This window comes from Parasteatoda tepidariorum, chromosome X1 (assembly GCF_043381705.1).
Source record: "Parasteatoda tepidariorum isolate YZ-2023 chromosome X1, CAS_Ptep_4.0, whole genome shotgun sequence".
NCBI lineage: Eukaryota > Metazoa > Arthropoda > Arachnida > Araneae > Theridiidae > Parasteatoda > Parasteatoda tepidariorum.
Window position 1 is genome coordinate 23875282 of NC_092214.1, and position 14697 is coordinate 23889978.

Sequence of the window (14697 nt, forward strand, 5' to 3'; positions counted from 1 at the left end):
ATTACTAAATTAAATTATACTTAATTACTTAAAGGTGCTAGCAACATAGAGTGATTATTTCTCGAATAAATTAATTAGACATTCGTTTTGGTAAGTAAAACACTCAATAAGTGAATTGAGATGCTTTTTTTAAGTTTACATTGCTTCAAAATACACATTTTTGGACAAAATGTGGTGTTTCAGTTTATAGAACGGGCTTAATTGTTAGAGCAAGCATTTCATTTTATTTTTGCCAATTTTATTAATGATAACTTCCAATTTCGGAATTATTTCTGAATTTTTTTAGAATAGTCCGAAAATTACATTTTTGCATTCAACTAAGTTTGAATTTTAATTGCATAAATCTAAGTTAGAAAACACTAAATTCAAAATCTCGTTATTTTATTATATATATTTATTTTAAATATTTCGAAGTTAATTTATTCGTAATTATTTGCAGTCGTTGTGATTACTTTTGAATATTATTAGTAAGTCCATTTTTATTACAAAGTACAGTCCTAAACGAAAGCAGTTGAAGAATTAAACGTTATTATAATATGTGTTCGTGCTTACCTTTTTTGTTGCCCATCGAATTATTTAACTCAAATTCTTGAACAATTAAATTTTAATTACATTTTTAATTAATTTGGTGTTCATATTTAAAATATGTTTAAAAACATTGATTCTAGAGGTAAAAATCGATGTTTTTATGAACTAAAACAAATTAACCCGATCTGTGCAAAATTCCTCAACTGCTTAAGCCTTAATCACAAAAGAAACATTTACGAAGATTTTCGATTCAATAACACTTTAAAATCACATTTCACTCTTCATGTCTCATTTTACAAAATCAATAAACATGGAGATCAGTACTTTAACATTTTATTCAAAAAAAAGAGGAAAATAAAAATTATCATCACAAATTTATTCATTAGCAACAAAGAATCTTAGAAATAAATATAATAAGTTAATACCCCACGCAGTGTTGGACGTTGGAATACAAACACCTGGTTTTGTCCAACACCACGGAGATATTATAGTGTATAAAAATATTTATTCAACTATAAAATACCACCTTTGTAAAAATTGATAACATCAAAAGGTACAGTTTAAAAATAAAATGATTGACACATTTCAGAAAAAAAATTGGAAATTCATCCTTACATTTAAAAGTAATGAAAGACTTATTGGGGTTCGAACCATTTATTTTTCATATTTAAATAGATTCGCCAACTAGAATCTTTTAAGTGGTTCAAAATTTTAGGCTCAAAACCATAAAATCATCAACAACTGAGTAAACGTTAAAAAAAAAAACAAATAAAGAAATTTTTTTCTAGAAATTTTTATGCCTACTTGCGCGTAAAGATTTTCCTTTCAATATTTATATTCCGCTATAAACATATGTACCTCACAAATTTTGACATTAAACACTTTTATTTCTACCTAAGAAATACAGAACTTGCATTATAAAGTACTTGTTCACTTGTTTTGTTTAACAATCAATGACTTGTCAGTAAAATAAACTTTTTAATTTTTTTGTATCACTCTTGTAATCTTTTTCAGAAACTTTTTTTGAAGAAAATAAGATATTTAATTTTAATGGAATGTAAAGTAATAATTTCCTTTGCACAAAAAATTTTGGAAGAAATATATTTATAGCATTCATGATTCATTTTAAAATCTTGTTATGTAACATATTAGCTTGACTGCAAGCAAATTTACTAAAGAAAAAAAAAAAGAAAAGAGCTGCTATTTGAAAGGGGGAGAACGACTTGTTTTATCGTACACTTCAAAGACATTGTATTATTTATTTATGTATAAAATTTTTTCCTTCACATCTAAATAAAGAATAACTAGCTTTTATAGTTATGTAGGATTTTGTTTCTCGTGTGTTATTTGAATTAAAACTGTTATTATGTTTTCGCAAAAATATAAAATCAATGTATCAGAAATTAATATTATTCGAACATGCCATTTGTCTCATTTCTCTGTTTATTAAGTGAAAATTATCATTTTCTTCAAAGTTCCTTAATAATTTTAAAATGTATTTTAATTTTTAGAACACATTATAAACAAAAATTTGATTTATTCATAAATCATAATCTCCACATAAAAAATAATTAATCATATCATAAATAAGAATAAATTATATCATAAGTCATCATATATGAATACATTATATCATAATTTTATAACAAATATTTCAACTGAATTATAGCACTGTTTAGAAGAAGGCTGTGTTCTATTTTTCCTTCGGTGGCAAATAACGCAAGATATAAACGAACTTTTTTAAAATGATGTTAAGAATTTTGTTTATGGTCTCTTTGTGGAACAAGGAATATGTTTGTGCTTTCTCCCTTGCACAAACTTAGTAAAATTTAAACTATTCTTATTCAATCTTCATCATCTAAGAACTAAAAAAATTGTAAAAAAAAAAAAAAGTTTCGAGAAAATAATGTTAAATGAAAAATTTAAAACAATCAAGTTAACAAATTGTTTTATGTTGAGAAATAAAGTTAAAACCAATCCACTTTGATTTTTGCACATTTTTTAAACAACTTTATAAGTGATATATTTATAAAACACAGTTCACTTACTCTAACATTTTCATAACTGTAAGATACAATCTTTTTACACTAATTACATTCACTTCTTTAGTTGATTACCACGATAACTATTGCAGGCTTTAGTTCTTTTCCACAAACTTGAAATTGTATTTCATTTTACACAATAAACATTGAAAACAATTATTTTGTTGAATATAAAACTATTGTTTGTCTTAAATTTTTTATTAAATGCTAATAGTATACAAAATGATTTTATGAGACTAATTTCTTCAAAATAGCTAAATATTAACTTTGGTGTTAAGATCAAATAGTAGGAGCTACTTTGCCAATGTTCAAACAGGAAATTTCATAATCTGCTTTCTCAGAAACTACTAAAGATACATGATTTTAGTGTTTACAGTACATACTATGTTTTTTTAATAATAGCCATTATACTTTGTTGCAAGTTAAGAAAAGGTCATTGTAGTATAAGATTTAAGTAAGCAGCCGCGATTGCATATAGTTCCGTTTTATTTTGTTATCAAAACATACGAATATGCTTTCAAAACAACATAAAAGCTTTTTAAAAGTTAAGCATGTCAGATAGAAATTTAATTTGTGCTATCATTAACGATATATATAATAGAATTATTAAAAAAAGATTATAGTTTTATAGTCTTACTGGAATCCTATACTTGGCGACTTATTTCGATAAATAAGGAGAATATTCGTTCTTGAAAAATAAGCAACTATATGATGTTGCAAGAGCATTGGATTTGATTGGACCATTAAAAATGGCGCTCTTTATGCTAATATGCAATTAACAAATCAAATGCGAGATAAAGGATTTTTACTATTGCTTCACTGTAGAAGAAAATCGTCTGCAAAAAAAACAATATTTATTATTCTTTCATTAGTTTCTTTAAATACGAACAGAAAAGCGAATATTTGTTACGATTTTTTGGTATCATTTTTATTAATTCTTATTACTTATTAGTTCATTATTTAATAAATTTTGTTTTCCTCATTGCTCACGATTTAAGAAAGAAAAAAAAAAGAAGGCTGTTCAGCGTCATTTCAAGAGTCGGTGATGTTGATATTCGTTCTTTTGGCATCCATTTGGCTTGCACTTAAATGCAAACAGGGATAATAGTTTTTTCTTAACTTGCAACAGAGTATAGTTTATGATAAAGTGTCTGAGTAACTTAAAGCCTGAAGATATGTACGTATTGTAACAAACATTTCTTTACACGTTTTTCTTTTATTTAATGAAAGACTGATGTTAAAATTCATATTTCTCACAGCTTGTAAAGAAAATTACCTTAATTAATGATTCATAGATAAAGAAAATCAAATAAAAAACAAGATTAATAAAAGTAGTATCAATGAAAACAATATTGAAATTTTATACAATATTAAAAAATGTCCTGAAAGTTTGAGAGTGAATGTTTTGACAATTAGAATACCGATACTTTTATGACAAAAATAATGAAATATATATGAAACCAGTTTCAGAAGTAAGCTTTTTCTCCTGAAATCTAGCCCATTTTAGCATTGAAATAGTAGTTTCAAAAGCAGTTAAAAGATCGTAGAAAATCGGTTGAAACACTACGTTAAAGGAAAAAAATTACCACTGCTTTTTATAGAGTTACTTTTTTGATGTAATTTGCTGTAAAAGTTGAGCGGTACTGTCAATAATGTTTTTTATATAAACATAATTGCTTTAAAAGTTTCCTGAATTTTTTGCATTGTACATTATCTCCAATAGCTTTTGAGAAAAGGAGTTTTTAATTTGCATGTTTTAACATTAAAAAAAATTGGCCTCTCCCTTAGTGAAATTTTCCACGCAAATTCATAAATTTCTTTCTGTACCGAGAACTCGATACTGAAATAAAATTTAGAATGACTTTTTCTTAATAATTTTATGGTAAAGAGCTTTAGTTCTTATTGTGAGAAAGTAGGGAAAATTTCACATAAACTGTGTGTTGCATCAAACAGCATTAACAACACAAAATATACACAATAACTTAAGAACAATCAGTGAGATAAAAACAATTCATAATAAAATGTTTGTCTTCCTTTGTGTTCACGCAAACATAACAATCACACGAGGGAGAAATTAAAATACAATAAGCAGAATATTTCAACTAGCAGTCATGTAGCTGAGTGAAAATCGCGTTGCACTTCATATAATGTATACTACTTGTACATAAATAGTTTCGGGTGTACCCTTTAATGTGCAATAATACTAAGTACAACAGAAAGAGCAGATTACCCTGCACAATGGCTACCACCTAAACAGCTTTATTATAGGTAATGTCTTTCCACATTTGTATTTAAATATGTGGAGCAGGGTGTTAGCCTTTGGACTAGTTATCATAGGAACCAATTTTCCTGATCATATTTCTAGATGACCAAGAGAGGAAGGATAAAAGAAGGGGAATACGTCAAACTTCAAGGGATTAACAGAAGCACGCGATTTTAATAACGTTCTACGTCATATCAGCGTTCTCCAAATTTGTAACTCCCTGCTGAATACGAAAAGAGTTTTTATTCCACATGAAAGCACATGTATCCAGCATCCTTTCACTTATTAAAGGATAAACAATTGCGTACTTGACGATGGGTATTGTCAAAATACATTAATGTATAAGTTTCAGCACTTTTAAGATGCAAGATTTTTGGCTGATTGAGATGCAGACCTAACAGTATCTTGTATTGCAGGGTTACAGTGAGATTTTAAATGAATTTCTAGGTCTGATGAAGAAGAGCAGATCTTACTGCATATGTTACATGCTGTTTTCCAACTCCAGCAAGATGCGTTGTTGGAAGCTCTTGAAGGAGACGTTGGGACAGGACGCACAGGTGAAGCACTTTCTAAAGGAGGACTCGGTGAAGGCTGAATTTTCAAGTTTTCAGCCTCATCTGGAGATCTTGGATCCGCGTAATCACCATTATCTCCATCAGAATTTTGTTGCACTTGCTTTCTTATGAAAGGTTGTTGACCCAAAGTCATTACCGGTGTCATCATTGAGACGGCAGGAGTCAAGGACATAGCTGTCGATGTGCTTATATTCCCGTTTGTTACGCCAGCAGCCGTTTGTATTACCGATATTTCATTCATTTTTGGTGGAACAGACATACCATTTATGTATCCTGGTGGAAAGTACGGAAAATATAATTCTGGTCTTGCATGCGGTGGGAAATCAGGTTTACCATGTGCAGGAAGTGGTGGTGGCTGAAATTCTAAAGACATACGTCTCCCTCGTCGTGAATTCCCATTATTCTGAGCCATATGTGTATTCATATGAACTTTTAAATTACCTTTGGTTGTAAACGCTCTTCCACATACTACACATTTAAAGGGTTTTTCGCCAGAATGAGTTCGATTATGAATTTGCAACGCACTCGCACTAGAAAAGGGTTTATGACATATATGACAAAAATGCTTAGGAAAACCAGAATTTCTTTTAGATGGACTTGATGAATTATTCTCAGAAATTTGTCTCTTAACATTAAACTCGCTTTCAGTTTTTATTGTTTTCTGAAGAGGAGTTGAAACAATAGATGGTGCAATTTGACTAACGGTAGAAATAATTGCAGTTACCGGTGAAGGAGTTACCATTGATGGATTTGATGTAGTTGTAATCAGTGGTATATCTTTCTTTTCCTCTGGAGGATTACTAGATTGGCTTAAATTCGCTTCGTATGCATTCATGGGGCTCGAGGTTCGTGGGCTTGTTGCGTTCGTCGAAGAGTTCGTTTCGCTTTCTTGCACAGAGTTGTCAGCAGAGGCAAAGAGTAGAGGTTGAAGGTCTCTACTCTTATGTGTTAGTAAATGCTGTTTCATATTTCCTTTGGTGGTGAAACCACGATCACAAACATTACACTTAAAAGGACGCTCTTTGGTGTGACTACGATAATGAATTTCCAAAGCACTATTGCAAGCAAATGTTTTAAAACAAATGCGACACGTTGTAGACAACCTCCCAGGTGTAGTTGGAAAAGGAAGACCTGCCAAAGGAGATGGAAATAGCTGGATATCGGCAACTGATTGTGGAATCGACATAAGCGAATTTTTCGGCGTCAAATCTAAAGCCCCACTTTCTGATTTTGGCGTAATCACGCCTGTAGCAATTCTCGCATGATTATTGTTCATAGATACCGGTGATTCTGATTTGATAATGGAGCCCGGAGTTGATCTTTCGTCACCTGAAGCATCGGATCCGGCTCGACTTGTGTTTGGTGATGGAGAATATGATCGATGATTAATTAGAGATTTCTCGCAATTGCTATCATTCATATGGCTGCTCCTATTTAAATATCCCGCATCTTCGTATCGGAGAAAACTACCCATTGCAAGCCCCATTCCAAAGGATGAAAACGGCAAAGGCTGCGGGATCGTAGTGTTAATAGCTTTAACATGATTTTCCAAAGCTACTAGAGAGGCTGTGTATGCGGGAGAGTAAGGTGCTGTTGTAACAATTGGTTTATCCATGCTAGGAGGAGACATTTGAGGAGTTGAGGACTCTTTTGGAGATGAATGAGAAATTAGCACAGGTGGTTGAGGGGTTTCAGATCTTTCATCTCGAGCTGATGAAGGCCGAGATGAATTTCCTATGGTTGTTGGAGAAGATGAATTCTCAGTCGTTAGATTATCAGCTTGTTTGACAGTTGTTTTAATAACACTTTCAGAGTGTATAGAAGAAGAGTGAACAGGGGAGGGAGATAAGGATGTGGCTTCCGTTGACTTTGGTGTCGTGCATATATTTGGTGGGCCTGCTGATGAAGCTCTAGGAGCGAGAGATGTTGGCGTTGGAAAGGTTGGTAGTAAAGTTGGAATCATAGGTCTAGGAAATGAGGTAGTAAGGAGATGTCCATGTCTTACTTCATTGGCCATTATTTGTTCTGGATGCATATCAGTAGGCTCACCAGTATGCATTCGAATATGTTGTTGGAGGACAAGAGAGTTTGTAAACTGCTTGTGGCAAACCGGGCACTGATGCAACACTCGAAGGGGAGATTTCGCACGATGAACACTCATATGGGTCTTCAGATTTCCTTTGGTCGTAAAGGCACGACTGCAAATTTTGCATTTGAAAGGTCGTTCACCAGTATGAGTGCGATAATGCATTTGCAAAGCACTTTTGCAACTTAATACTCTATGGCAAAACACACATTGATTAGGATCACTCAATTTGTGTTCTATATTGTCAACAAGTTGTTGAAGCTTTGACGTTTCTGATGTTTTCGTGATTTCCATCAAGCTTTCCCACGAGTTGTCATTTGAACCAGGCTTAGGTAAAAGATCTTGGTAAAGATTTGGATCGTGAGACGGCCCGACTTGTTCGTTTCCATCATTATTTGTGTGACTCACAGATGAAATTCTGTTTGATGGTGTGCTAGTTAATGGAGGAGTAGACATTGGCGGATAGTTAGGATTTGAAATACTCGATGGGGGTGATCGTGAAGGATGAAAAAAGTATGGGAATGTTGGTGGCACGGCGTTACTAGTATAAGAAGGAATGGAAGATGTCAAACAAAGTGGCCCATTACTTTCTGTCGTAGGCGTTTTCGCTTCATCATCCATATTATCATCCAATTCCTTTTGCTCAGTTTTCGGAGAATCTGAAAAGCTATCATCATCATCATTATCCATATCATCATCATAGTGATTTTGATCTCCATCTTTCATTATATTTTCATCAGTGCAATAATCTCCTACTGAGCCATCGGAATCGTCTGAGAGATTTGAAGTTCCATTTGGAGAAACACTTCTCCTGTCTATTTGAAAACTGCTTTCAGAATGTCGAATTGTATCACTTGGAGATGATTCCTTTTCTTTTAATAAAGTCTTTTCGTGAGAATGAGTAACCAAAGGGAGTGGTTGAGCTGGAACTAGATTAGGTGGCTGTAAACTTAAAGCAACTGTTTGGCAGGTTGATGTTTGCGTTATTATAGGTGGAGTTTCTGAGGCTTCTGGTGGTTCTAGAGGGGGGTGGAGATTATCCAGATGTAACGGAACGGGATGTGGATTCATTTTTATGTGAGGGTATTTTTCTTTGTGCCGTCCAAAATGAACTTTTAAATTACCTTTTGTTGAAAAACGATTGCCACAAACGTTACACTTGAATGGTCTTTCACCTGTGTGCGATCTTATATGAATTTGAAGAGCACTATCACTTCCAAATACCTTACCACAAAAGCGACACCTGTGTCGAAAGTAAGCATCCTCACCTCCTTCTTTTTTAATATCTCCTTTTTTACAGAAGCGTAAAATGTCAGAACTACTTCCAATTCCACTTAACCCATTGAGTAAGAATGAACTTCCAGCCATAGTATTTTGAAGAGCTTGTTCTGTATGCCTTTGCAAGAGCTCTAAAGTATTAGGTTCATGAGGAGGTGGAGGTGGTGGCTCGGACACTATTGGAGTTGTGCTTCCACTTGTTGAATTTCGACAAGTTGTTAAAGAGGGCGTAGTAGAAACTGCGACAGTATGATTTTCAGCCTGAGTGACAGATTCAATAGCTCGTGTGGATGGCGTAGTTGTTGTTAAAGTTAAAATTCCTCCATTGTTACCATCTGTGCTCTGAGGAGGTGTGAGTGCCGCAGAGCCCGTAAGGGAGCCAATAGTAGGTGTAGTAGTAATTAAGGGATTCGTGACAGTTGAAGAATTAACCAATTGATTTTGTAGTTGTTGTATAACTTGGTGAAGTTGAATAATTTGTTGCTGCTGCAGGGTGTACAGGGCCGTATGCAGAGCAAGGTGTGATAAATTTGCTGTACCCGCACCTTGTTGGGCAACAGCGACTCGCGTGTTCTGGAGTGCTTGCAATGTAACATTTGTATCTGGAACAGAATGCATCAGAAGGTATTGAGGTAGAGGTGGTGGGTTCGAAAATGAATTTGCCTCAGTAGCGCATTTCTTTAAATCGGGTTGATTGCTATCATCAGAATTATTTTCATAAATGTCTGTTTTGGGGTAATGTTCAAGATCAATGGATTGCTCTTCACCTTCAGAAAAATCTTTTTTACTTTCAATCGTTGATGGTGGCATAACAGGAGTTTCTTCGAAGCAATTCTTTACTCGTGGGAAAGCCATAAAATAAGGAATAGTGTGTATAGCTTTCTCATACTTTTCAGTTTCTTCTTTAAACTCCATCGATGAAATTTCCATTTCATCCTCAGCTCCCATTTCATCGCTGCTATCATCTTCTCCAACAAGAACTAAACGCTTTTTCGTACAAACTCTCTTATGATGAAGGAAATCAGACAAATCGATGAATTCTAATCGACATTTACCACACACATGCTCATCTCCTAGACCTGCCTCTTCATCTTCGTTGCATGATCCTGCAAAAAATAATAGCTATTAAGAATATTTGAATTATTGCGAATAAAATTGGTTACTGAATATGTGACTGATTTAGTAAAAAGTAGCCAAAGGTTGGCAGTAGCCTTTATTTTTTTAGAGGATTTCTAGTGAGAAAATATTTAATAATAACTAAAGAAATACTTCTGAAAAAGCATTTATTAAGGGTTGCAGCATATTTTTATTTTCCAAAGATGAAAACCATTATATGTTGTCAAAAAACCTAAAATGATTATTCTAAGACCACTTGTTAGAGATATAGTCATCATTAAAATATTTTTGCAGGTTTTTTTTAATGAAATGTAAGTTTTTTTTAATGTTTTTTTTTCATAAAAAAAATTAAATTACGTAGAAAATAAGAGAAACTTTTTGGCATTATTTCAGGTGCTAAAATTTTTTTTATTAATGGTGATATTTTTAGTTTTTTTCAAATAAAATCTATCAAAAATGATTTTTACTCAAAACCAAACATATCATAAAAAATTTTCTAATGGTTTTAATCGCAACGTGTGAAAGATATTATACAATTCCATCATGTTCACACAGGTTAACGGGAAAAAAAGGACGAGAAAGGAATATTTAAAAGGATCTCTTATCAGAAAATGGGTGAACACATTTAATGTTTGGGTAAAAAAAGCTCAATTTCCCTGGTGTATTTTATAGGATTGTTTCAGTGACTAATCTATTCTGAATGTTTTTATTGCTAATTACACAGAGTAAACTCTAGATAATATGGTTTGTATTATTTTCATTTCAAACTTAAGAATTTACTGTGTCTGCAGATTTTAAAGCATTTTTATTGAAAAGCAAAATGTTTGAAAAAGATGCCTTAATTTGTTTTGATATTTCACTCAAAATAATTTATGGTAGCACGTTTAGTTAACAAGCAGGGGAAGAGAAAATATTGCACATTTGTTAAAATGTCCACTAAAAATTAACATTGTTCACTTTCTTAAAATTTTCATTCAATGATATTACCTTAAATATACATTTTAACATAATCATAAGAGCATAAAATGTGTTCAAAGGCACAGTATCACATTGAACACATTATACAAACTGTTTTAATGTACGTTTTTAACAATCATAAAATAAGTTAAGAAAACTATTTATAAAATATTTTTATTGTTTCACAAAAATCACAGAATTATTTTAGATCTATTTAAATTGAGATTCCCCTTCAGTTGATTCTAAAGCTTTAAAAAAAAAAAAAAAAAAAAAAAAAAAAAAAAAAAAAAAAAAAAAAAAAAAAAAAAAAATTTTTTTTTTTTTTTTTTNTTTTTTTTTCATAAAAAAAATTAAATTACGTAGAAAATAAGAGAAACTTTTTGGCATTATTTCAGGTGCTAAAATTTTTTTTATTAATGGTGATATTTTTAGTTTTTTTCAAATAAAATCTATCAAAAATGATTTTTACTCAAAACCAAACATATCATAAAAAATTTTCTAATGGTTTTAATCGCAACGTGTGAAAGATATTATACAATTCCATCATGTTCACACAGGTTAACGGGAAAAAAAGCACGAGAAAGGAATATTTAAAAGGATCTCTTATCAGAAAATGGGTGAACACATTTAATGTTTGGGTAAAAAAAGCTCAATTTCCCTGGTGTATTTCATAGGATTGTTTCAGTGACTAATCCATTCTGAATGTTCCTATTGCTAATTACACAGAGTAAACTCTAGATAATATGGTTTGTATTATTTTCATTTTAAACTTAAAAATTTACTGTGTCTGCAGATTTTAAAGCATTTTTATTGAAAAACAAAATATTTGAAAAAGATGCCTTAATTTGTTTTGATATTTCACTCAAAATAATTTATGGTAGCACGTTTAGTTAACAAGCAGGGGAAGAGAAAATATTGCACATTTGTTAAAATGTCCACTAAAAATAAATGTATAAATGTGTAAATAAAATGTGTTCAAAGGCACAGTATCACATTGAACACATTATACAAACTGTTTTAATGTACGTTTTTAACAATCATAAAATAAGTTAAGAAAACTATTTATAAAGTATTTTTATTGTTTCACGAAAATCACAGAATTATTTCAGATCTATTTAAATTAAGATTCATCTTGAGTTGATTCTAAAGTTTAAGAAAGAAAAAAAAAAGGAAGAAGAAAAAAAAAACAATTGATAACAAATCACGTAATAGTTTAGGAATTAACATGATAACTTATTCATCATACAAGGTTTTAGAAATTGAAACTCTATTTCATTACAAATTATTGTTCATTTTATCGGTTTTTTTTCAGATGCGTGATTTTATAGTGAAATTTAAGGATTAAGAAAAACTAATATGCAGAAACTAAAAGCAAAGTTTATGTCTGGCAAAAGTTTTTTAGAATTACATACTATGATAACTTACTTTTTCTGTAAAAGTTATAAAGTTAGAAAAAACAAAAACTTTATTCCATAATTTGTAATCTTTTTCTTTTCATTATTACTTAATATTTTTTTCCCTGGTGCACTATTTCATTGTACAATTTCCGATTAAAAAAATCAAATTACAAATCACGTAACTAGTTTCTATTGATAACTTATTCTTTGAGCAAAGTTCGAGAATTGAAAACTCTATTTCGTTATGAGTTATCGTTCCTAAATAAATGCGTCTGTCAAGTGGAGTGAAACTGGCATTATTATAATAACGGAGTGTGCTCTCAAATGTGACTAATTGACAAATGCTGTTACCCCAAACAACGGCGACACCTTCGTATCTGCAGCTAAAAGGCCATTGTTGTTCTGCAACAATGTATTATAGCTTGAATGAATTGCTGCAAATGAATAAGAATTATAAGAGAATATTCTGATTCTCATTTTCCTTTGGCTTTCACTATCGCTTTTTTGTCTTTAGTTTAACGAATTGGGTAACTTTATGAAAGATACTTGATAAACAAAAGAAGAATTAGAAGTGTTTTCGTTCGCGTATTAGTGTGAAAGCTCTTATTGAAGGTGGAACATTTGCTTTGTTTCGAATTTATTTAAACATAATGAGTTCGGAAAGGATTTGAAGGCAGACGATATGGAATGAAATAGGTGTTACAGGAAAAATTAATTTTAGGTTGCTGTGTATTTTAATCACGCTTTGAAAATATTAATATTTAAGAAGAATTAATTATTGAAATAGCAAAAGCTTTGCGATAAAGTGATTTCGATCGGTTAAATAAACTCTATTTTAACTTTTAAAATTGATCGTAAAGTTTAAGCGTGCGGATTCGAAGTATTAAAATAGCTGCTAAATTTGAATATCTTCGTCATGTTCTGCAGATATTTTAATAAATCTTCAAAATTTATATTGACAAATAAGACGTTATGTTTGAAAGTGAAATAAGTTCATGCTTTACATTTTCAATTTTTCAGGCTTTTAACACTAGATTGCCTAGGGAAGTCATTTTGACTGCTTTTAATTTCAATTAGGAAAACAATGATGTCTATAATGACACAATTTCTTAGAATTTTGTGACTTTTTGTGCAACATATAATTTTTTTTTATTGTTAATATTTACTAATAACTGTAAATAATATAAAAAATGTTAAAAATTCATTTTGAACAAATTTATTTACGCATTCACAATCTTGTCATTTTGACTGTTTTTAGGCAATATAGGTATATAATAATTTTCCGTCTTTCTAGTGTTAAGTGTTAGCGTTTGAATGAATTTAAAAATATTGGCAAAAATTTTGTTTGATGAAACATCAAAATTCAATATTGCTTATCAAAATTGTATATAAATAAATAAATAACGAATTTTCAGTTACAAGTGGATTTATTCCACTTTAAAGAATAGCGGCTCAAATGAAAAAGCACTGCTTGAATTAATGAATATTTTTAAAAATATTAAATTTTTTTTTTAACCATTTAAGACTTAGGAGTCAATATTTTTAAAAGAACCATTTTTAAAAATTTATTAAATCTTTCATTAATGGAATGATATATTAACAGGAAAAATGTATTAGCAATTAATATAAATAAATTTTCACTCTAAATAATTATTTCAATTCAAAATTTTGGTTTAAATATGTACTCTAAAACACTTAAGTCAAATCAGATGAAATGTCTAATACATTTATTTTGTGACATTTTAAATCAATAAAAGTCTAAGTTTTTAAATAAAGGACGAACTATGGCTTACAAAAGAAAGGCAAAACATATTGTACTTTAAAAAAATCGGGAAGGAAATGATAGTATTTTGGACACAAACCTAAAGAAAAGAAACAAAGTTAATCCACTCGAAGGTGAAAAGTGCTATTTTTAAGGCAAGACAATTTCTTTTTTCCGTTTACTCCTTGTATCCAAATGCTTATTCAATTTTTAGCTCCCTTTCCTCCAAATGATGCTCTCCCGAACCTTCCATTTTGGTATCAATCAGCGAAAGTCACCCCACTCCCTGAACTGAATACAAAGAGAGGCCCCCCCTTATATTAAAAGATTGACTGGAGCCCTTCTTTTCTCACAAGGAATATGAGTGATAAAACACGTGATCTGCAGATGGATTGTGACCTTCTTTTACTTCATCCACCCCATTTACACAGAACCAATTGCCTTGATGGATCACTACTTCAATATTCAAAAATTCACTTTCATTTTCATTCACTTATATATATATATATATATGTATATATATGTATATGTATATATATGTATATATATGTTATGATAAGCATTGTTAACAAGGAAGTATTATGTATTTTATCAACTAGGAAATATTAAACGCAAATCAATTTTGATAGTGATGGAATTCTTATATCAGAAAGATGTGGTATTATAAGAATTATCGTAAGTGCATGCCATTCT

General features: G+C 30.9%; 1 protein-coding gene across 3 annotated transcripts in view; it reads right to left on the reverse strand.

Annotated features, from left to right (window-relative positions):
- Window positions 1-1503: 1503 nt before the first annotated feature.
- The window catches only part of LOC107447905 (sal-like protein 1), a 182170-nt gene continuing 168976 nt past the window's right edge, over window positions 1504-14697 (reverse strand). For all 3 annotated transcript variants that reach the window (XM_016062943.3, XM_016062946.3, XM_016062945.3), the window contains one exon: window positions 1504-9878. In XM_016062943.3, coding sequence (XP_015918429.1) covers window positions 5191-9878 — 4688 coding nt within the window. In that variant the 3' untranslated portion in view covers window positions 1504-5190. The remainder of the gene's footprint in view (window positions 9879-14697) is intronic.